Source organism: Thunnus maccoyii, chromosome 17 (genome assembly GCF_910596095.1).
Source record: "Thunnus maccoyii chromosome 17, fThuMac1.1, whole genome shotgun sequence".
Lineage (NCBI taxonomy): Eukaryota > Metazoa > Chordata > Actinopteri > Scombriformes > Scombridae > Thunnus > Thunnus maccoyii.
In genome coordinates this window covers 13599381-13623936 of record NC_056549.1, presented here as the reverse complement: position 1 = coordinate 13623936, position 24556 = coordinate 13599381, and the positions used below count along the sequence as shown (strand labels likewise).

Here is a 24556-nt window from a genome sequence, read left to right as displayed (position 1 = left end):
AAAGGGGACCAGACGACCCGAAACTGAGCTGTTTTACAGCTGTTTTACAGGGTTGTAAAGACCCTCACTTTGCATTATATGGAGGGTTTCTCCTTTTAAAAGTCCTCAGACGTTTGCATGTTTCAAACAACATGCATGTTAGTATACTTTCCAGTTCTACGGTGTTTGCATTTTTGTTCTCTTTTAAAGGAAGTCCCTCACGTTGGCATCCACCTGCACCGGACATGTGAGCGCATGGTTTCATAAACATGGAGAGAAGATAGACACCTGTTTTTGCTGATCTTTTCATGTTGAGCGCACATTCAGAGGCTTAGGACACAACTTTTATACAGACCTGACATCATAGAACCATTTAGAGTACTACAGAAACTAACACGTGGAGTGCTCTATCTTTGTATCTCACAGATTTAAGGTATTAAATAATACTACAGATTTAAAGAAGGTTGCAGTTGTTGCTGAGCCCACTCCTTTTGAACACCTGTATCACTAACATGCACAACATGGATGTCTAAGCTCTTGTTCATCTACTGGGAGTGCTGACTGCTTAAATTATGAATTTTGGGGTCAACCCTGTTAGACCATTGGCGTACTTTTAAATCCCACCACTCTACACTTCCATTTTTCACCCACTTAATCTACAAAGTACAAAACGTCCCATCTGTTGGACTGGAGCTAGTGTCACGATCCAGCTCACTCTGTCTTCATCCACTTGTCCGAACTGTCAGTGTGTCTACGTCCATCCATTGAAGCGGCCATCTCAAATGCCGGATGATGAGTGCAGCAGTACAAGAGGTGGGACCATCAAGGACAGTCAGGAGGACCCTAAAGGGTTCTTGAGAATCTCAGACCTCTCCATTAAAATAGAATGGGGCCCAAATATCTCCCCTTTGAAAGACAACCCATGAGGCTCGCCTTTCAAAACAAGAGCAGGGTGCTCTCGTGGGATTAGCTGGTGTTGCCCGGCAGAGGTGACTATAGTGGTCTATTTATCGTGTGACAAATGACCAATTTTAATTTGGATTCAGTGGAGCGGTCAGCCGGGAGCGCCTACCTGGCTCGTCGCCTAAGCAGTGTCTGCCTCACACACACACACACACACTCACACACACATACACAGAGAGAGAGAGCACAGGGGAATAAGTGAATTGAAGCCACACAAGCAGCTTTATGAGGCTATACTTACGCACAGCAGTGCTTTGTGCTAAATGCTAACTTCACCACACTCACAAGGAAGTTCAAGTTTATGGGTATTGTACCAAGGGACTCTCAACTTCCAAACACAAAAATCAAAAATTAAAATGACAGTAATATGCTGATGTTTAGTGGGTATAACGTTTACCATGTTGGCCAGCTTGGTTTAGCATGTTAGCATGATAAGATTTGCTGATTACCACTAAACACAAAATACAGCTGAGTTTGACGGGAATAACATTAGCTTTGCAGGTAACTGGTCATAAACCAAAGTATTGAACAGAGTGGAATTTTGACCTCATGATGGTGCTGTATCATATCATTGATAAATGACAATGATGGACAAGAGCGAGAGAGATGAGGTGAATTGAAGCTGGGAACAACACACAGATATTTCTTGAGCGTCTTTATTCTGCACAAGGGACTGACAGGCTGGAATGAGACTCAAGGCTAACGATGAAGGTGCAACTGTCACACCTCTCCCTCACTAATACGCAGAAACTCTTTTGGAGCAGGTGTGGGTCATTGACAAATGAAAAATATCTGGTGGTGATGTGTCCCACTGAAGGGCGTTTGTTGTTTTCACTATGATGATTCAAGGTGACAATGAGCATGATAATAACATTGGAATTACTTAAAGCCCACTTAACATAGATGCAGTCCATTACACATCTACTTGTTCTACTTAGTTGACAGTTTATTAGGTACGCCTAGCTAAAACTAATGCAGTGGACAAGGAGACAGCCTGTTTCTGTCCAAAGGTAACACAATCTACCTACCAGCATCTATAAACCTTAGAGTCTTCATAGTCCTGTCCTGAAACTTCCTGGTGCTCCCAGTGGCCTTTACACTCTTGCCAGGCACCCAGTGGAGACTTAAGAGGTCATTGCACTGTGCTAAGACATTGGTACACTACGTAACTCACTGTAAAACAACAACTTGCCATTTTAACAAAGCTTTTTTTATAAGGAATGAACACAAGAGATACAATGTGTTAATTAGTAAGCTTTAGATAGGCTGGTAGGCTTTTTTTTAAAACTTTGGACCGAGCCAGGATAGCTGTTTCCCTCTGTTTCCAATCTTTATGCTAAGCTAAGCTAATTGCCTGCTGGCTCTAGCATCAAATTTAGTGTACAGACATGAGAGAAGTATCGATCTTCTTATCTAACTCTCAGCAAGAGAGCAAATAAGTGTACTTCCCAAAATATCAAACTGTTCAATTACAAACAATTTTATGGACTTGACCAATATGCAATAAACTGCTAAGGGCCACCATCTAAGGCCTCTAAATGATATTGATATATACAGAATATAATATAGTAGTATTATAGTAATATAGTATAAACAAATGTTGTTTATTTATATTGTTTAACTTCTTTTACCATTGTCAGTGACAACACATCCCCAAAGAGCATTACTAATGTTAGTTAGAATCCCCATCATGTCGACTGTTTTATGGCACCACTGCTCCTTTTTCTCATGAAAACAGTGGCAAAGATAATGTAAACTGCATTCAAAAAAAAGAGGTAGAGGCAACTAATATGAGAAAATAAAACTGCTCTCAGGAAGAGAAAGGGAACAGAAACATGCTGGTTGGTTTGTTAAATGAATGCATCCACAATGATCTGTAACCTCCTCTCATTTGAGAAAACAGTGAGAAGAAAACACAAGGGAGGGCCCCAGCCCATGCCTGATCACTGCTGTAGCTATAATTAACTGTATGACAGCAGAGGCTAATAATTATATGCATTGCAGTTTGGCATAAACAGCATCAATCCTGCCCTGTCTGAACATTACAGGCTTGAACAGTATTTGTGTGATTGTGTTGGAAATGTTTTCTTGGCACTTATTATTCTCCCATTATATCCTAAGCATTGTAAGTTAGAAGGTGTATCCATTCATAGCTACCCTTTGATTTCAGTTCATTGCCCCATCTCAACACAAGACAGTTAATTTAGTGGAAAATGGTGTTTACAGCTCAAATGTGCAACTCAAGAATCATCTGACACTGACAGGCCAGCCGGTATTATCCATGCATAAAAGAATACTTTAAACTTCTAACTCTAGAGTATAATAATATAATATAATAATGGCCACTTTTCGATTTTCTGCACTTTACCTGACACAATCCTCGTTAGATGGCACCAATAACAGAATACAAACCAGAAGTAGACTGTAGTGTATTTAGAAACGGCAAATACTCAGAATATAAACTTTATGATTTCAGAAGCCATCATAGTAATGACGTGACGCGTCGTTGTTATAAATGGTTTAGTAGCGCCAGGCTTAGCGAGGCGTGTCACTTGATAGGCTCTAATGGTGTTAGGCTGTTGATGGTTACAGTAGGAGTGAGGTCATTCCTGGCTCCTGAAGGGGTGAGATACCCTGTCTGTGAATCTGTGATTAGAAATACTCATGACATGCATAAATGTATAAACGCAACATGCACAGCTGCAGGACTGAATCCAAATACTGAATGTTTTTATAACAAAACAGCAACTGCACCATTATATTTACACAAATACTGTATGCAGAATATGTTAGATAAGTGAAAATAGCTATCAAGTAGCATGCAAATTCTTTTTTTTCTACAGTTTTTTAAAGAGCACATACGCTTAATAGAAACAACCTTCGACCTTGCTCAACAAAAACAAGGTCATAAATAATCCCCACAACAACAATGCTCTACTGTGGGCCTCGGGGTGGCGAGAGATGTGGGTATGACGGAACTATTTGTGGAGGGATTGGAGACAGGGTGTGTATTTTCTGTAGTGTGAAGAGGGAGGCTACAGAAGGCATTTGACCAGGATATGATAGTATACATGAGGCAGTTAAAGGGCAGCTATGTGTCTGAAAACATATAGTGCTGTTGTCTCCTGTCTGTCTGTCTGTGTTCGGTCTATGACCTCTTATCATGCACGCAAAGACACACTCACTCCATTTAACTCAGAAACCGTGTCATCGTTCCTTCATCATGTAGCTCCCCTTCCTCTGTTGGTGTCCTTCACATTGGCACCACGTCTCACATCCCGACATGTCCTCCACCAAACGCTCATCCATACATGTCCAATCTAAATGCAGTCTCTTTTTCCATGACATATAAATCTGACTGTCAGTGTCAAACAGCTTGCCAGTAAAGTTGATGCCCTAAAAAATATAGGGCACATTACTGATGTGTCAGTATACATCATGCAAGTACTATTTTAAGTGCAATTTGCACTGTTAATGTTTGGTCATGTCATGCTGATTACCAATCCCCAGCCTTTTGTCAGCTATAAGCATGGTCTATAAGTTTTTTTTTAAATCTTTGTCTAATGTATATCCCAATTTTTGCATTCAATTTGGTGGTTCTGAGCTGCAATAAAGTTGAATGAGAGTTAATTTGCAAAGTGAATTGGATTAGTGCTGAAAACAGATTGGAAATTTGTCTCAAAAATCTTTCTTTATCCAAAGTGTAATGGCAATACGTTACTTAAAATACCCCTATTTAGCATTTATAAGCCAAAGACGATTAATAAATAGATTATAACTCACTATAATGTAATTATAAGCAGGTATAAGGACGTTTTTAAGTGTCTATTAATGTACAGTTTTTGACAGCAATTATAATATGTTGTCAGTCATGAGTTACAGTTGTTGACAAATACATTAATAAACACTTATATCTGCTTACAACTATATTGTAGAGTATTATAAACCATTTATTAAATGTTTGAATACTGCTTATAAATGCTAAATAGGGGGACTTTAAGTAAAGTGTTACCAGAGCACCAAATAAATCAATTTCCAAAAGCAGTTAGTTATAAAACATCCCTGTCAACATGACCATGTGGGCTGACATATCAGTCACACTAAGGCAATTTACAGGGTGAGATATGAATGTGTCCATTGCTTATGAATTATGGTGGTTACAAGTAGCAGATGCTCCCCAGATGTGGAATATTTGTTTGTTATCATATGGGTTAAACTTGTCTGACCAACTATTAAACTTAGGTGGCTTTATATGCTAGTGTGTGCATTTCAATAATATATCTTTTTAATCTAATCCCACTCATTTGCTAATTATCAAAGTCACAATGTACAGTATATATCACAAAGAGGACTGTAAATGAATTTGTGTTTTCTTAAGAAGTGCAAGATGTTACAAGGACGTGATGTTACGAGGACATGAATTCAAATATGTAGTAATGATGGCTGTGATGATATATGGAGAGGGATAAATATGGGCTGCAGATGTAAATTATCCCCAAAAGTATTCAAAAGCAGAGAAGTATCCTTTGCCAATCAACATTTTGCCACCGTCGCCATTGTACTCAGTTCTATGGAGGCCCTCAAAAGACACCAGAGCTTGGCTCATTAAACCGTGATTCTAATTCAAGTCACAGTCCGACTCCACACACTGAGCCTGTGGTTTGCTTCAGATAGCAAATGCTGCACGTCAGCTGTATTGGTGGCAGTGGTCTTGCTTTTGGCGTTGTCTCATCTTCCCATAAACCTGTGCATTTAAGAGCATACACTTTAGTCTGGACTAGTCCTGTAACTGTAGCAAGTATCACACAGTTCCTTTTCAGCAATATGAGACGAGACCAAAATCACAAGGCTGTAAATATGACCACTGTTGTGCTGTATGCAGAGAGACGATTAAGAAAAGATGATATAGCTTTGGTTGAAAGAGGATAAACTGGTTACTATACACATTTACTGGACATCAGCTCTGAGCCATAGTTTCTGGCTTTCTATACACCTACACTCAAAACATTTCTATCAAGCCCCTCAGCAATTGCAAAAGGAAGAACTTGAACATCAAAGCTACTATTATAATAACATATTCTAAGATATTTTGCAAAAAGAGCTTAGTCCCTTTAAAAATGGCAAACAAATAAAGAATGTATTTCTGTCTCCCTCAAACACTTGCAGGTAAAGTAAACCAGGTATGACCACACAGGTTGTCGATTAGGACTGCAACTAACAATTATTTCTGTTCATCAAATGATCGAATAATCAGTTGCTTTTTATTTTGATTAATTAATTAACCGCTTAGTCGATACAATTGGCAGAAAATGGTGAAAATGGCATTCAAGTCACTCACCCTTCAGACTTTCAATTATTTCTTATCATTTCTCAAAATGCAAAGACTTTTAGGTGTTTTATACCACGTTCTACAATTTTAGTGCTCTAATCACATTTTTCTTTTTGTGTTGAAACATCTAGAAATAAAATAGCAGCAGAAATAGCAGATAAGTATTTAAATGAACACAAGGGAACAAATATATTCTTCTGCCTTAATTAAAGCTGAAGAATCTCTTGTTAAGCACTGTGTACACTGGGAAAACATCTACAGCCAAGAGCCATAATAGCCTTGCTGGATCATTGGCAGGTTTTCAACCACTGGAGCCTGTGAGGGGGTCTCAGACAACAGGTGGGGGGGTGGGAAAGGTCCACTTAATTTTGGCAACAGCTCCATCATGTGGAGTTTTTAAGGTACACTGCACTAAAATCAGGACACATATTGCAAACAGGCCTGTGGATCAGCGCCACACGTTCCATTAATTCTGTCATATATTCCACTTTGTATTCCTTCATTAAAAAAAAAAACATAAATCAGCCAACATGTGATTTTAAATTATAGACAAACACTTTTAATAACTTGACAAAACACCACTGGCGCTACATCACACAGACAGTTTGTTTTAGGTAATTCAGATAAGACACCAACAATGAAAAGACAAAACAGTTGAAATAATAGCAGCTGGAGTGAAATGGTGAAAGAAAAAAAAAAAAAAAAAAAGAGTACAGAGTGTGGAAGGACAGCTAAAGTTCGTCCAAGTACATGTCGATGCCAGTGCTTTGATAGTATCTTCTATCAAAAGTACTATGACGAGAAATAGAAATCCAAATGTGCCTCTCTACATATAGCCTGATACTTTCCAGTGGTTCTGCCAGTAGCTTTTCAACACCCAACACCACTTGCAACAACACAAACACACATCGTTATTAAAACAAGACTTCCACACTAAAGCAGAGGGAATATACTCTCTCCCACTCATATGCTTAAACACATATATATACACACACACACACACACACACACACACAAACTCCAGTCTAAATAGTTATTAATTAGGTCTCGATTAAACTTCTTAACTTCAAAAAACCGTAATCAGCAAAGCATGAAAAAGGAAGCATTTTTTACCCTCTGTACTGTAACTGGTACATGAGGTGCTACATTTTAGCTTGATTTTCACACAATCACTTGCGAAGAGTAAAAGAAACTTACAAAATAAAGATTGGAAAACAATGAGATGTAATTTCACTGAGGTTGTATTGCACTGTCATAAACTGGTGTACAGGCGGTGACAGATGGTAGTTTTTGGATGACATTGCTCAAGAAGTTGCCACAGTTGGTCACATTTTTTTAGGCCTGGAAACAGGACTGATTGTTATGTGTTACTACATAACCTGTTGCTGAGAGTGATGCATACCATTTCCACATATATTGCTGGCTAAAACTAGCTTTTAAAGTTTTTAATGAAAGGCTTGTTAAAGGTCCCTTGAAATGGCTTCAAGATTTTAACTTTTGCTTATGGTTTCAAGTGTTTCCACAAAAGACACAAAGTTGGGTTTTTTTTACCTACATGCAAGTGGAGGACAACAAGGGACACATTTTAACCAGGTGTTAAGTTTATATATTAGTAGTGGAAATTATAACCTGTTTTACTGTCACTAATACTAGTTACTTGCATGTTGTGGAGGATGGAAGGTTGGCAAGATCCCCCATAAAATTAAGGTTTGACTTTTGTGATAAAAATGGGTGAAATCACATCATATTTTGGATATGATAAATGGGGGGGAGGAGAACACCCAGTGACACAAATAACAACACTTTTTTTTTCATTTCATGGGACCTTTAAAGATGCATACCTACTTTCACACTTTTTTGCTGAACTGACAAGAGTTTAAGATCTGTCATCTGTAAAAGAACAGAACCGCTGTCCGTCACGGTCACACTTCTGTCACAGTGCACTGTCCATCGGGGCTACGTGAGCGGAGACTGAGTGCAGAGCTGGACGGCCCGCCCCTTGGAGGCATTCTGGCCGGCTGGGTCTCTCTTAGCTGTCTTTGCCTATGTCTTCGCCATGGCATCGATCCTGCTCTCTCTCTTTCCAACTCTTGCCTCTCCTCCTCACTCTCACTGCTGCCAGATGTGTACTCATACGTCTGGTTATGAAGCTCATCGTCTCCTTCCACCTCTCCTCCCTCCGGCTGGCTGATTATAAGCTGGGAGAGAGACTCCTCCAGGGTTGAGGGTGAGGACGATGGAGGACTGGTGAGATGGCGGCCCAGGAGTGTTGGAGGTCTAACAGGGGGGAGAGACGCCAAAATCCCGAAGGTCGTAGGCTGCGATTGGCCTGCAGTGTCTGATCCGTCAGCTGAACTGACACGTTCTGTTGCTGCTGGGGTGACTGGTACTGGTAAAGCAGGGATGGGTGCAGGTTCAGGGTCTAACCTCAGTCCTGCCACTCCCTTCTTAGGGATATCTACAATATCCCTCTTTATCTTGCGCCTGCGGCCATGCTCATTTCGTCGATATTGCACCATGTTCTCCAGATCGGCCACATATAGAAATCCTGCAATCAGCATCTCTATGTTTTTCCTGCCCTTGGCAAAGGCCTCCTCCAGCTCCCGCGTGGTCCTCTCATCATACTGCCACCAGCCGTTGCGCCCCTCATAGTACCATGCATAGTCCCCACGGGAACCACTCCCCGCCACTCCACCTCGGCTCACCCCTGCAGCTGCTGCTTTCAGTTCTTCAGGTGAGAGGAGAACTGGCCTCTCCAGGAAGTCCTCTGGGACCTCCTGCCGGCAGAGAGCGCAGCGCTTGCTGTGCCAGGAGGCGCCTTTCACACACAGGAAACAGAAGACATGGCAGCAAGGGAGGCGTACAGGGTGGACGCAGCTCTGCAGGCAGATGGCACACTCTGGGGTGGAAGTGGAGCTGGAACCAGCTGTACAACAGTTATCTTCTGTTTCCTCTATCAGCTTGGAGGGAGCTGGGTCACTCACTGAACAGTCCACTTCTCCACAGCCTGCCATGCTACAGAGAGAAACACAGCACTGTCACGGCAGACCTGGCAGGACAATGCTGTATTGCACAGTTGCAAACTGATTCAGTGATCATAATAATACAGACATGCGATTTGGTGCCAGTCCCACTTGACATGCGCAGCGCTGTTGACAGTTTTTGGAAACGCCCTCATACACACAGAGCATGAGTTGTGGCGTTGCAAATAGAGGTTACCTCAATTAAATGAACTTTCCAAATAACGCTAGTCTGGCAAGCTGAAGAGTGTGATATAAGAGTTCATTGTTAAGAGTTAACGTTATATTTTAATGTTATCAAAAGTCCCTTTCTGCTGACTGACAGAGCATCCACCCAACTAGCTACTACTAAGCTAACGTTAGCTAACTTACTAATTTGCTAATGGCACTGCATTAACAAAGCTAAACTACATTCATTGCAATAATGTCAGCGGCTTGTCTGTTCAATGTGAAGTAATACTATTAAAAAAAGCACATACGCTAAGTTTAGGGCAAGCCAAACATCTCCCCAGCTAACGTTAGGCTAACGTCAACTTGACAGCTGTTTTAGCATATGTAGTTAGCATGTTAGCTGTCACTATGCTTCCTTAATAACTTCTCTATTCATACAGGCTACTCACCTGAACATTGGGATGCCTCTAGAAGCGTCCTTAGCAGAAGCGCAGATGAAGATATTTATATGGCCACATTTATGTTTAGTTGTAAAGTTAGTGTGCGCCAAGTAATGACTGTTGTTGCTGTTAGAGGACAGCTCTAGACAAGCCCAACTGACTTCACTGCACCTGGATCGGTCTCACGTCGTTTGCAACGTCAATCTACGTGTTCTGTAGATCTACTGTAGCCGCGCACAGCCCGTACCGTGTGCAATATTTTTTTTTTTTTTCCTAGGACGGCGAGGTTATGACCCATTCTCCTCTGCCTCTGATTGGCTTAACCCCAAACCAATCGCACTCCTCATGCCTAAACCTAACCAACCTGACCAACGCAGGCGATGAGTACTAGCCAATCAGAGGCAGAGTAGGACAGGTCATGACTTCGCTATCCTAGGGAATAAAAATTGGCGTAATGTGTATTCAGGACGACGCATTCATGAATCAGCTAAGAGCACAATGAGCAGTCGAGAAAAAAGACGCAAGTTTCACCCATTTACAAATAGGGCAGAGTTTCTGAGTATTACTGACCTTCCTCTTTTCCCAGTGGACATTTTTGTTTTGGTATAATAGTTTAAATCATTATTTCATTCATTCATTCAGTCATAAAATATCCACACATACAAATAATGAATGGTAAATTCAATACATAGTTGTACAATTGTTATATATATCATATATATATATATATATATATATATATACACACACACACACACACACACACACACACACACACACACACATATATATATATATATATATATATACACACATACATATATACATACATATACACATATATATATATATACTTTTTTTTTTTGATTGAAGCAATACAAGAAAATGTAGTATTACGGAATTATTACAATTGTTTTTATTGTATTCAAATTTGGTAATCAGTAGCCTACAGTATGTTCAGAGGTATAGGCCTAAATTAGAGCTTACAATTCCATATGGGCCTTTTTTCACAGCAGATATTTTCACTGGTCCTAGTAACAAATTCACATCTTACTAATACCATTAGTGATGGCTCTGTTCTATTCAAGCGTCCTTCAAGCCACGTGACAGCAAGCCAGAAGGCACAATACGAGGACCCAGAAACCAAAGAAACTAATACAATTCATTTAGTCTTGGGATTTTCCTACTGTCACATGTGAGTACAGCTGTTTTCTGTCCTTAGAGGGGCAATGTTTTGATAAACATTATATACATCTTAATGAAATGTATTACAAGTAAGAAGACAGTCACTCAGGAGTCTTCACAAAAATGCCAAAAGGCATACACTCAACTACAGTCATCTCAGGCCATCAGTCCGTAAAACCAAAATCTAATTTTACCATGGCTGGCCACCAGTGGCATCAATTCAGTATAAGCACTGTTCATATAATAGATCCAGATGAGTCCAAAGGTGGTGCAAAGATGTTGAATTTCTTGGAAGAAAAAAAAAAGTTATAATGGATTTTGATCATATTCATCCATCCTTTCTATTAACTTCTGCTGGAATGCATATAAAAATCAGTTTTATTTGAGATGAATACAGTTTTACTTTTACATTTTTACAATTTACAAGAATAATCCACATTTTTTTAGTTTCCACCTAATGTAAAATGTGATTGTGTCAAAGATTTCAGCAAATATTTCAGAAGGATCTCCCTTTGAATTTATTACAGCTTATTTCGTCTCAGTCTCTTTTTGATGACACACTTCCTGGTCTCTGACACGTGAGGGCAGGGGTCACCGATATTAGTTGGGGAGCGCAGGACTTGTCGGGTACGTGTCTCCTTTCCCTTCCTGTGGGCCCGCGTGCCGCGTTTCCGAACACATGGACCCCACTCTGTCCATTCCCCTACCTCACAGTGCACTATGAAATGAGAAAAAAGCGACAGTGTGACACATGCTGAGACTTGAATGCATTAATGTTATTTGTGGTGGTGTGTGTGTGATATTTCAAAATGTATGGGGGGCGTTACTGAGATATCTTTTACCTTGGGGGATGCACTGCATAAGCTGTACATCTGGCTCAAATCCGCTCGGGCAGGTGAGGTGGCACTCGCCATCGAGGAAGTACAGGTCTGCTCTACACCTCATACACATGTTCCTCCTCTCACACAGCTCACAGCCTACAGGGCAGTCTGAGACAGAGGGACACAAACATATTACAATGTGCTGCAGTTTCCTGACATCATGGAAAAGCTCATTTCATTGTATTGTATTTCTTCTTAATGGAACAATGAACATAGCCAAAAATGACACACATTACAAAAATGAAGCGAAAATAACCACAGAAACCTCAAGTTCTTGTGTGGAAAAATATTTTCTCACTTCAAGAGGATTTTTCGTTTTTTCCACTGAATTCCGATGCTGCCAGAGTGTTTTGTTAGAGCTTAGTGGCTAAATATTTTTCCTGGCAAGGCCCTTTGTGAATATTTTTGCTATAATGAAGAGCAGAGTCTCACCTGTGCATTCCCGCATTGCTGTGTTTGCCGTCAGCCCCTTTGGACAGCTGTTTTCACATTTGCCCCGGAACAGGAAGTGGCCTGGATGACAGCGTGTGCAGAAAGTTTCACTGAAGCAGGACGCGCAGTCCTCCTTGCACTCTGCGGGCCAATGGGAATTAACCTTTGTCAGTGCAGAGTGACTGAGACACCAAAATATGTGTGTGTTTCCTTCTCTTAACATTGACTTTCACTTTGTAGTATTTTCATTTTTGGGTATTTAAAACATTATAGAGGGCTTTGAACCAGAGTTGTTCATCTACTGTAAACATAATATAGCAGTAAAGCCACCTATCAATCTAAGTGTTGGTTCTATGAAATCAAACATATTCAATTTAGTCTAATCTCACTTATGCTTTCTCAAAATACATTACATCGTCACTCCATCACTCTTACACATGTTCTTCGGTACCTACTGGTGCAGGTGTTGATTTGTGGCGAGCGGGTGCCATAGTGACCCCGGGGGCACGTTGACAGACAGGTACCCCTCTGCCTCATCCCATCCATCTCCAGGTGGAAGAAGAGGCGAGGTTTACAGGACAGACAGCCATTCAGGGTCGAGCAGGTCGCACAACCTGTCTGGCAGAGTCTGCTCACTGAGGAGCTACCTGCCGTGAGTTAGAGGTACATTTAAAAAAAAAGTGCGTATGTGCACACGGAGGGGATGGTTTAACTGGTGATGTCTGAATCCAATAACAGTGAGTGGGTTTCCTAATCTTTCTGTGTTCGTGCAAATGAAATAGAATAAAATACTTAACTGCTTTGTTTTATGACAACAGAGCCAACAGACAAAGCCACGCTTTCACATTTGTAGTGTGCAAGTGGGTGAAACCAACGGAAATCTATGACCACAATGTTCCCTGAAAGCACACACTTATTGCCTCCATATGTAGTGTCTGTCTACTGTTTTCTATTTTCTACCAGACAAATTGGGAAAGATAAGTCACATATCACAGGAGCTTTATCTAATAATACTATTGAAGAGATGGGAACGACAAGTCATGCATGAATACTTACGTCTATATCGCAGAATCTTTGCGTTATCTTGAGCCTTTGTGAGATTCATAAAGTGCAGAATCCAAAGTAATGATGCTATCCGCATTTTCCTTCACCTTTAGTACGGCATTGATCCAGTCAGCAAAGACACCTTGCATCACATCCCATATCTCATCTTAAATTTTTTTTTTAAAAAAGTCTCTGAATTGCTCTACAAAATTAATTCAAATGGACCCATGTAGATAAAACAGTCAGGGCAAGACAGCAGTCGAGTGCAGAGTCTGGCTGAATGGTTTTCTTGAGGGAAAAAATCCCATGTGTAGTCCATGAGATCACTCACAGAACCCCATAAAAAATGCAAACAGAAGAGGAACCATCATATGATAGCAGCAACCCAGATCAAATGTAAAGTTTGGGTAAGCTGCTGTGGGTTTGTCCCTGTTTCCCCTCGCACACTCTCATACTCTCCCCCCACCCTTCCTCTCCCGTGTTTCTCGACCCTCCTCCTGAGCCATCATCACATCAGCAGCAGCACACAGAACGTGAATAATAACACAGTACTTTCTATACTGAAAGTAAACTTTTGTCCTCATCTGACACATATTCTGTTAGTAAAGTTCTCCATGCTTTATTAAAGTTCCCCTCCGCTCAAAAAGTATGTTTTGCTAACTGTTCATTTGGATGTTTGACCTTGTGTGTGCACAGTTTGACATTAGAAGCCTGGTTTCACATTAATCTGCTGAGAGGGAAATGTTTCTCTGAGCTTTAACACTTGTACATATGAGCATGATTTTGTATCATCGCAATTAGTTTAGAAGCCAGACATGGTCTGATATGCAAAAAAACATTTGAAATGAAAAATATTGGCATATTCATAGGAGTAGATTTAAGAATTTCTAACAAGGTTATTGAATTTTTTGTGGAAAAAAAGACAAAAATTACTATTCAAGTCAGAGTATTTCTATATGACTTATAACAGGTCTGGATTGGGCTTATAGGGGGGTCTTTAAATTTTTTTTTTTTTTTTTTTTTTACAATTCTGTTAAATCCTTTTAAACAGATATAGCACAATATAATACAGACATCATAAGATAAGATTGGTAAGAAAACATTATTTTGTCAAATACATTTATTTTCAAATGACTGTCCAAAGTATTACCATGCAAGACTCCAAGATGTAAACTTTCAATCTTGTCCGACAACAGGTGGTTCATCGCATGTTTGTAGGTGAGTGTGGCATCTTTAAATCTTGAGTCACATCTTTAAATCATTGGCAAACCTGCTGGCAAAGGGGCGGGTGTGTGACTGTGAAAACAAAATATCCCCTCATTTGGTTCCATTTAAAATAGAGGGACATGAATATGTTTTTTGAAGCATATCATCACAAAATTAACACCAGCTTTTCAAAGTCTCCTCACACAGACCGGATTGCGTCACTATAATGGAATAAATAGGAATTTAAAAAAAAAAAAAAACAACAACATTCACTGCAGGAAAAAACTGCAATTCCCATGTGCCCACACTTTTTATATTTAGATCAGCTTTAGACGTCATCGGGCACTGCGTGTTTCCCATTAAGGATGGATTCAGGAAATGAAAACCCAAAAATACAGGATGATTTGACTACCTCCCAATGAGAAAACAAAAAACTGAGTGCTGGAGGTGTCAGAAAGCATCTGCGATTCCCACAAAAACACTGGAAGGTGATGAAAACTGCGGTCCTCCAGAGGATTTATTGTTTGGCATCCCCGTGTGTATTATCGCCTGTTTTGGGAACTCTGTGGTTCTTGATCCACTTCTCCAAAACAGATTTGAACTCTCCGGTGTTCCCCTTCATGCAACAGGCTTTTCCTGGAATTGCTTTCTCTCTTCATGTCATGAATCTCTGCTCGGTCCATATTCTTTTCAGGACCTGTCAAATCTAATAGAATCAAAAATTGCTAATAGAATCAAGAATTGCTAATAAGCCAAGTTTGGTGATGCTTATTTCTAAATGCCTTGGGATATTGTTGTTCAACTAAAATAATAATATTCCTGCTCATAGCAAAGACATGAACAGAAACCGGTGACACACTTGAAACCATGTGCTCTTTATTAAGACAGAACAGTCATCATAATAACATATCTGCCAAAACGTACTGCCGTGCTCTCTGATTTCTTGACTGATTTCTGAAAAAAAAGTGACTCAGCAGGAGATTTGCAGCGGGATTTTACACTGGGGCTGATTTATCTGTGAGAGAGCTAAAAGACACTGCCAGACGCTGGCTTAAATTGTCAACAGGTGCTCACACACGAACACACAAACACACACACACCGAACAGGCAACGCACGCAAAGGCCGAGGCTACTTCTTTATTTTGATAGAGAAAGAAGAGTTTGTTTAGCAAATCCCTCAAGAACAAGAGCAAACCTAGAGAGGAGGATGATAAAATAACACTTCTGTGGAGCCTGTGGATGTGCGGCCAGCTGCTGCAGAGGGATATCATCCATCAATGCATGCAGAAGATTTATAGATTAGATTGTGCCTGCAAAGCACCGAAAAGAGAGTACAAAGAGGTTTAACTCTCTTGTCACTAACAAGGAGTAAATGCCAGCTGGAAACTTGGGAGCAAGCAAAGACAACAAAGTGATAAGAGTTTGTTTTATAATAGAAAACGTACGCAGATGTGTTGTCAATGATAATACCCTCCATCTTGAGAATACATGAATCAAGGAGAGGACAGAGAGGCTCCTGAGAGAGAGAATAAGGGGGGTGTTAGGGGTTCAAAGTTCACAAGGGTGGGGCTTCACAAGCCTAGAAAGAAGAAAATAACCAGTGGAGGCCGTGGAATGTCTGGACTGCCAGGAAGAACAAGGGAGAAAGTAAAAGGATAAAGATGGAGCAGGCGAAGGAGCGAGACAACCCAATGAATAATAAACCGCAAAGTCAGGGACCAATGTAAACCATATGGACATGTGCCTTGTATTCATGTTCATGTAAACCATCATAACATCAAATACAAGCTGAGGTTGTACCTTTAGCACCTTTGCAATAAAGGTCAGTACTTTTGACACCAAGACACTTGGATTGATGGTATTAAACAGCTCAAAATGGTCCAGTTTAACTTTAAGCATCCTCAAGGTTCTGGTGGAGCAGACACATAACATTGTTTTCAATAATTTAGTACGACTGAGCAATTTAACATTACAGATTTGACCACAGGTATACCCGGCTAAGAAGAAATGTCTTTCTGTGAAGGACCCTGTAGTGATAAAGGATGAGAAGGTTAGCATCTCAGCACACGGATAATCTATGTGGCAAGGAATTCGAGAGGAGGCTGAGCCCATGCTCGGTAAAGAGGCCGTGAAGCGTGCAGCTTAAAACACAGATCATGATGGATGATAGAAGAGCCAGACAGGAGCTCAAGAGACTTTGAGGATCAAAGCTTTTAATACATTCAACATATTTAGAGACAATCCTGCATTAAATGTTGCAAATTATTCTGCTCTCATTTGGAATATTGCTGGTAAATTTTCATGTTTGATAGTGTCTACCTTCTGCTGTACAACTCAGTCTGGGAACTACAGATTTTTGAAGGTGAACATTACACCTAATGTGGTCAGCAGTTAAGCAGTGTTTGTGCAGTTTTCACAGAATAAGATGTAAGATTTTTAAGACCTTTATAACATCAAATTGCAGTTTAATCTTTTTCAAAGAATACAGAAAATCTGTAGGAACTCCAAGGCCTATATAATTACTCCTTCAGTACATGAATCTATTGACTTTTATATCACATTTTTTTCCCCAGCTGTATACAATAATATCAATGAATTTCACCTGCACGCAGATAGAGGCAGCAAATTGATGGATGGGCTAGTAAACTACAAAATACTCAAGTTTTTGTTAAAATTATTTTATTATTTGCTCATTAAGAGCTTCCAAGCTACTGTGGCAAACAGTAGTGACAGTGTTTCACTGACTGACTGAAACTACCAAAAAAAAAAAAAAAAAAAGGATGAAACTGCTTCCTGCTGCAAAAACCACTGGGGCATGAGTGTCACCCGCAATTTGTAGATGTAAAATATCTCCCGACAGTAATGTTACCGTCTGCAGCAGTCAAAACAATTATTCAAGCTATTTAAGGCCTTACAGGAAGGGAATTCAATGCTTCATATGTTACTTTTATTCACAGGTCTTGAAAAAGACAGCCAAACATCTGCTGTCCAAAACAAATTCTGATTATATGATATTGTCTGATCCATATCAAAAGAATAATGAACAAAAACAGCCCACATTATTTATTATTTATGTCCTATCAGTATCAGGTGGCAATGTTAAAATATTTAGGTTGTATTATTCAAGTAGTGCTTCTGCAATTTCTAAATTAGAACTGTGTGTATTATTTATCTATGATACTGAATCACAAATAGACCAACAAATACAAGACCAACAGGAGCTACACAGACACACTGACGGAGTATTTGGACGACTATTTTAGAGCGCTTCCTTGAAATAAACTTATACAGAAGGAAAAGCCATCAATCTTTTAATTGGACTGAAAATGACAAAACAGACATAAAAAAGCCTAAATTTGATATCATGAGTTGGAAATTAGATTTACAAGAAATTCATAAAATACAAATTAAAATAAAATACATCAAACGTTTTAAGACAGGAAAACAGATAGGAGGAAATTTGCTTGCACAAAGAATAGAATAAAACACAAAAAAAAGTCAGAAGAGCAATACAGCTGCTGCCGTCCAACCACGTTCAGAAAGATGATCATAAATACAACGATGACACTCCATGGTTTTCATCCTCTAGCTTTTTTCAGCAATTTCTATAAAGAAAGAAAACAACCTCTGTAAGTCTACGTATTTTCAGTGAAGGAAATATAATCCTTATCAATCAGTAGTTATCGACTCCAATACTAGATACAATTACTAGTATTAATGTCTATAATAATAACCGTCAGTGTTTCAGTCCTCTGATGTTTGGTTAATGATTGATGATTTTATTTATCACCTCCAGCAAACAGCATTTGATTTTGACATTTTTGTGTTTTGTTTTTCAGGGTTAATTAATTAACCTTTTCACTGGGAGCAGTAAAGATTGGAGAAGTTAGGTTACTGAGCTGCCCTTGAGGCCCTTAACCCCAACTGTTCCAGTGCTCAGTGGTCAGCAGGTCAGACTGTGGTTGTACTGGACAGCCTCCAGGTGTGAATGTGTGTAACTGTGTGAATGTGATCAGGGTGTTCCTGTAAAAGATAGGCTTCCTCTCAGTGAAACTTCCCTGAATAAATAAAGGTTAAAACAATGCACCTGCCTTATGTCGAACACAAATTCAGACTTCAATTAGGATGTGAGAACTTTACCGATTACCAATGTCTTTAATACAGAGATTTTTGTCAGCTTACAGAGAAAGGGCAAGCCCTTATTTTTAGGATGTATAAAAACACTCTACTTTGAATAATAATTATGTTAATTTGCAACAGAACGGAAATCGCCAAACAGTAGTTTGTTTGCATGTGTTGCCATTTAAGAGCTGATCAAAGTTTAAATCCCCCTCTACTCAAAAATATGTTTTTCTTTTTGTCCCTACAGTTGAATGTTTGAGGTTCACTTTGCAGAATGATGTATGTGCAGAGTTTGACACCAGAGGAATGTTTTCACATCTATCTGCTGAAATTGGAAAGTTTCTCAGTTTTCATTGAAAATCCGATTTTAAGCGGTGGGTCTATGAACAGGATTTGTGACATCACAACTAGTTTGGAGCAAATGTAGTCCTGTATTGAACTTACACAAGTGTGATGTGGAAACTTGACTTCACTTTCAATTTAACTTTTTTTTTGGTTGGATTCCTGGGAGATTTTGTTCATTTATTATGACACAAATTTAATCCCATATGTGTCCAGCATTTCAACTTTTGAAATGAAAAATATTTGCATATATTCTGGATTTTTAATGAGGGAGAAGGAGATGTCATATTAAGGATTTTAACGACATAATTTAACTTTTTTGTATGGAAAAAAACCATATCAGACACAAATTATTATTGAAGCAGAGTATTTTATACACATATTGAACGGTGTCTGGAGGGGATCTTTAATGTCGGTGTTATTAGAGACTAATAGTTTGGGCTTTGCTTGAACTAACCTTGGAAACTGCTTTGACGTGGTGAGCTCTGATCGTTGCAGATTTTTCTTCAAAAGCTTTGGCCTTCGCCTCCTCGGCCAGACTGTTGAGGAACAGCAGCGTCACTAGTTCAATCTGAGAAAACATAGAGACTGTTGGTTAATGTCAGTTAGCTAGCTAACAACGTTAGCAACAAACAAACAAACAAAAGACTATCTACCATAGCCTCCGACGCCGGCCTCACGTTAACGTTGCCTTTCGTTTTCGATTTGATGGTACTCTTCAATTTTGGTGCCTTAACAAGCATTTCGACAAATGTTCGTGTGGCCAAAAATGATGTTTATGTTTTTCAATCTCCCGCTTCTCCTGCTTCCGGTGCAACTGCTTCTTCTTCGGGTGTTTCCGGGCAGGTTAAGTCGTCGCTTATTGGGCTATCGCCATCTAGCGTTACAGGTTGTTTTTTGTTATTTTTTATACTTAAGTACATAATTAAAAACGTCATGTCGTGTCCAGGGCCAGGATATAATACTGTCGAGTAGTTTTAATCGCAAACACCACAAATGAAAAAATCCACCAACCAGACAGAGGATTTAAATGTAGAATGCGCTCTCCAGTTGTTTATATCGCCGCCAAGCGGCCGCATTGGACGACTACATCAGCTAACACCGTCTTTCTGTGTCCGGGTCGTCGGGCTGTAATGGCTGCATCCATGGCGAGCACAGCCGGCATGAGCAGTATGCTGCAATTTATGAAATTTATCGGCCAGCTCAAAGTAAGACTTCTTCTCAAACTCTGGCTACTTATCAGGTTATCTTGTCTCTATTGAAAAATGAAAACAATTAATAAGCTTCAACATGATTTCCTGCATGTAGGTGTGTTTGGGCTGAGACTAACTTCCCTCAAGTTGTTTTGCTCGCCTATTAAAGCCTTGTAGGATCCAGAAAAATGGTTGTAGGACACCCATGGACCGGCCTACCTGTCACAGGTCCAGGGGCCCGAAAGGTCAGGGGGCCCAGAGCCTCTGTTTGAAGTGACTGTTGACATTTCTTGTTGAAAAGTCACAGAGCTCAGGTAAAAGTAGGGATGATATAAAGCAGAGTGAAACAGCAACATTAGAAAAACTGAACCAAGCAAATGTTTGGCTTTTTTTGCTTGAAAAATTATTAAAATGACTGATTGATTGATTACAAAGTAGTTGCTGCTCACACCACGGCTAAATTAATTCATATGCTAAAGATGCACAGAACTTAGTTCTTTTCTGCTCATCAGTGTATAGACTGTTTTCTGGTGGAATGACAAAATATGGAATAACTAAATTATATTTTAGAGCAGATTTTCTCTTTAATGGACCAAAAATTTTAGAAATGAGACCTTCCCCCTTCTCTTCCTCTCTTGTGCCAGAAGATAATTTGTGTGTTGTTGTTGATGTTTCCCGCAGAGGGTCCCACGGACAGGCTGGGTTTACAGGAACGTGCAGAAACCAGAGAGCGTGTCCGACCACATGTACCGCATGGCCATGATGTCTCTGACCATCACCGACCCCACAGTGGACAAGGACAGGTCAGACATTCACGCAACCGAGCAGAAACAATGTTACAATCTCCAAATGGAAACACTGTCCCCACAGAGCCATTTACTTTTAACTCTGAAAGGCAGAAAACCTGTCAGATTTCTACAATATTCTAATGCAGCATAAAGCAAAGTGATCACAGCAGAGGTGCCAAATGTCAGTCACTAACTTGATTATGCTTGAAAAAAACAAACAAACACTGGTTTTCTGTGGTCTTGTTTGTTCAACTGTTCTTTAGGTGTATTAAGCTGGCTCTGGTCCACGACATGGCAGAGTGCATTGTGGGAGATATTGCTCCGTCAGACAACATCAGCAAAGCAGAGAAACACCGGCGAGAAGAGGCAAGCCACACTCAGATTTCATCTACACTTATCTACCTGTCTATGTGATATCTTAAAAATACAGATTGATGTTGTGATCCGTAACTGCTAATTACAAACTTATAGCAACATTTTTTTTTTGCTTTTATACTTAAAACTCTTTTTTTTTTTCCTTCAGGAAGCAATGAAACATCTTGCAGGTCTTCTGCCAGATGGACTCAAACAGGAGATTTATGGACTGTGGGAGGTATAATTGTGTCTGATCTTAAATGTATTTGTGTTGTCTTGTCTGTGTTCTGCATATCGGATGCCAAAGGGCGCTGTAGAATTCTTCTATTCCAACTGATTTAACTATGTAAACAAATATTTATATATTCTGCCACTTTGACTTTGCATTCCAGGTGTGTGTTTTTAATTGTATGTAACTTGCAGGAATATGAAACGCAGAGCAGTCCAGAGGCCCGGCTGGTGAAACAGTTTGACCTTCTGGAGATGATCCTGCAGGCTCATGAGTATGAAGAGCTGGAGGGAACGCCAGGACGACTGCAGGAGTTCTTTGACTCCACCAACGGTAATCCTCCAATCTCTAACTGTTTCTCCTCTTCTTCATTTCATATCTGCCTCTCTTCTTCTTCTTCTTCACTGGAAGAAATCAAAAAGTCTTGAAACAGTTTTATCTTTAATTCAGTTACATTATCACTTGGAGTTGGAGGCACGTTGCCTTCAGTTGTGCTGGTTTTAATCGTCATTTTTGTGTCCTCTCAGGTCGTTTCCACCATCCAGATGTGCTCCAGCTTGTTGGCTCTTTGAACAAAGAGAGGGGATGTCGCATGACTGATGGAACAAAGGATTCTGGGAACTCGCAGGCGGCTGGTGGAGTATCCTCACAGCCACACACGACTTCACACACTTCTTGACTGTAACACACACAAACACCTCCTCAGTGGACTGAAACACACAATGCGTGTATAAAGGACGCACAATCGCATCACATGTGCAGGGATGAAATAGAACATGGAAAACCTCAAAATTTGTGAGTTCATGACTCTAATTTGTGAGGCATTTGCAGCTATTTGGACCCATTGTCTTTCCTGTTTTACCTCAGTGTGTCTGTCTAATGTCAGCGTTTGGTTCAGCTGTAACAGAGGACTTTGCAGATTGACTACACTGTTTAATGTAATGCATACTGTCCAGGAAAGCACAGTATCAGTATCTATAATCAAAACATTGTGACAACTACTAGTGCAAAAACTGCCAGGTAATGTACAAATGCAATAACATGTCAAAATAGAATTAAATGTCTCTATAAATGGGTTGAAAATATAATAAAGCTACATATTTTTTTAGGTATGTTCTGAAATTATCACATTAAGTGGCAACTATTGTGCATTAGTCTTATTTTTAATTGATTAAACAACATTATCTAACATTGAAAGCAACATACAGTAAACAATTCAATTCCTTTTATTCTTCAGAGTTATATGGTGGTTGGTTTATCTACATGTGCAGTTGGAACAACAGTTTAATTAAGAGGGAAACTATAAATCATGTCAACATTTTCTTTACATCAGCAGGCTGAACTGTGTGTTTCTGACATTTTATTACATTTTGACAAGTAATTATGTATATAAGCTGGCAGTTATTACATTACATGATGCCGCTGCACCATCAGACTCTGCTGTAGCAGCGTGACTCCGCTTCCAAAACAGTGTTAATGCATTTTCTGATGCATGCAATTCAAAACATGTTAGTAATATACAGTTTTTCTTCTGTATGTTTTTATTCATCATAGCAAAGGATTCACAGTGTTGCTGACAAATGAGAAACTAGTTATCAGATGTGGAAGTTATTTTCACTATGGTCATTTTAATATGTTGCATAGAATTTCAGTTGCACATTACATGCGTTACTGTTTGTGTTGTTGTTTATGTACCAGTTTGACTTGAAGTTCAGTCAGTTTTCAGCATTGTATTGTAAAAACAGTCACTTGTGAAATTGGCTTTAGTTTAAAACAATCTTTAATATTGACACATCAGCCATAAACAGGTATTTATAATGCTGTGTGATTAACTGTATGAATACAGATGAATAAGTTAAACACAATGTTGTTTTATTTGAATGTTTTGTTTTAGAGTTTTAATAAAAGCTTTTGTTAAAAGTTTTTTTTTTTGAACAGAATGTAAAAATGTAAAATATATTCTGTACTGTGATTAATTTTCCAGTTAATGAACATTTATAACCTCAGTTATTTGAGACCTGACAAACAATTTCTTGCTTCAAAAGACGTGTTTCAGTACTTGAAAGTTGACATGAATTTAAATAAATACACTTCATAGACAGACTGAATTAAACATGAGATAATCCGGGCATCTTCTCAAACCACAGCAAAGAAAAACATATTTAACACATGAAAGACAATGTGAGAAAAATGAAACAGAAAACAGATTATACAGTATATTGAAAGCAGAAAGTTACTTTGATGGCAAAGTTATGCAGTGGCCAGAAAGAGCGTAGTTCAAATGTGAAAAAGGATGTTTTTATATAATCAGATTTTTAATCTTTTGCGGCACCAACTCTTTCGTAACATCAGCAGGAAGAGTTAGCCACAGCACAAGTAAGTAAGAATATGTATTGGATTTCAGGGTTGCATTACAGTGAAAGATGGGATTACAGTAATGCTACAGCTACAGTGTGATGCTGTTATATTAACGTTATATGCTGCGTATCAGTTACATAGCATCAGATTTTGTACCTTGTGACTCAGCAGGTAAAACTTTCTTTTACATCTGGAGCTTTTTAGGTTCAAATCTGAAAACACAGCTACAGTATACCACTTTTTGCTGAATTAAAGTTAAAAAACATCTCAGTTTGCCAAATAAAATCTCCAGTCTAACGTGTGCTGGAATGAAGATGTCTACAGAGAACAGTATACAGCTGCAGACTTAATTGTCCCAAGTGATTAATCAGATTCTGTGTGACTTCTTGTCCTTCTTCTTAGCAGTCATGAGAAAAAACCCAAAACTGCACTCCAGCATTACATCTACACACAGACAAAAATGCAGTGTTTGCCCATATTTCACTGCACATGGCACAGATACAGTGTTTCAGTTCTACCT

The 24556-nt window shown here is 39.4% G+C and overlaps 4 protein-coding genes across 4 annotated transcripts; 1 reads left to right on the top strand and 3 right to left on the bottom strand.

The window, feature by feature from the left end:
* Window positions 1-7494: 7494 nt before the first annotated feature.
* On the bottom strand, window positions 7495-10134 carry LOC121882408 (E3 ubiquitin-protein ligase rnf146-like). The gene is made up of 2 exons (XM_042390659.1): window positions 9912-10134; window positions 7495-9286 (listed from the first exon to the last, which is right to left on the bottom strand). The coding sequence occupies exons 1-2, from the start codon at window positions 9917-9919 to the stop codon at window positions 8194-8196; spliced, it is 1101 nt and encodes a 366-aa protein (XP_042246593.1). The 5' UTR covers window positions 9920-10134; the 3' UTR covers window positions 7495-8193.
* A 792-nt stretch (window positions 10135-10926) lies between these two features.
* LOC121882735 (R-spondin-3-like) lies at window positions 10927-13516 on the bottom strand. The gene is made up of 5 exons (XM_042391178.1): window positions 13457-13516; window positions 12856-13047; window positions 12401-12541; window positions 11930-12076; window positions 10927-11805 (listed from the first exon to the last, which is right to left on the bottom strand). Exons 1-5 carry the CDS (start codon window positions 13503-13505, stop codon window positions 11609-11611), a joined length of 726 nt encoding a protein of 241 aa, XP_042247112.1. The 5' UTR covers window positions 13506-13516; the 3' UTR covers window positions 10927-11608.
* A 4428-nt stretch (window positions 13517-17944) lies between these two features.
* On the bottom strand, window positions 17945-19954 carry cenpw (centromere protein W). The gene is made up of 3 exons (XM_042390429.1): window positions 19771-19954; window positions 19572-19685; window positions 17945-18255 (listed from the first exon to the last, which is right to left on the bottom strand). The coding sequence occupies exons 1-3, from the start codon at window positions 19855-19857 to the stop codon at window positions 18229-18231; spliced, it is 228 nt and encodes a 75-aa protein (XP_042246363.1). The 5' UTR covers window positions 19858-19954; the 3' UTR covers window positions 17945-18228.
* A 95-nt stretch (window positions 19955-20049) lies between these two features.
* hddc2 (HD domain containing 2) lies at window positions 20050-23601 on the top strand. Its single transcript, XM_042390428.1, has 6 exons — window positions 20050-20322; window positions 20989-21110; window positions 21359-21461; window positions 21619-21687; window positions 21873-22011; window positions 22206-23601. The coding sequence occupies exons 1-6, from the start codon at window positions 20152-20154 to the stop codon at window positions 22355-22357; spliced, it is 756 nt and encodes a 251-aa protein (XP_042246362.1). The 5' UTR covers window positions 20050-20151; the 3' UTR covers window positions 22358-23601.
* Window positions 23602-24556: the final 955 nt, after the last annotated feature.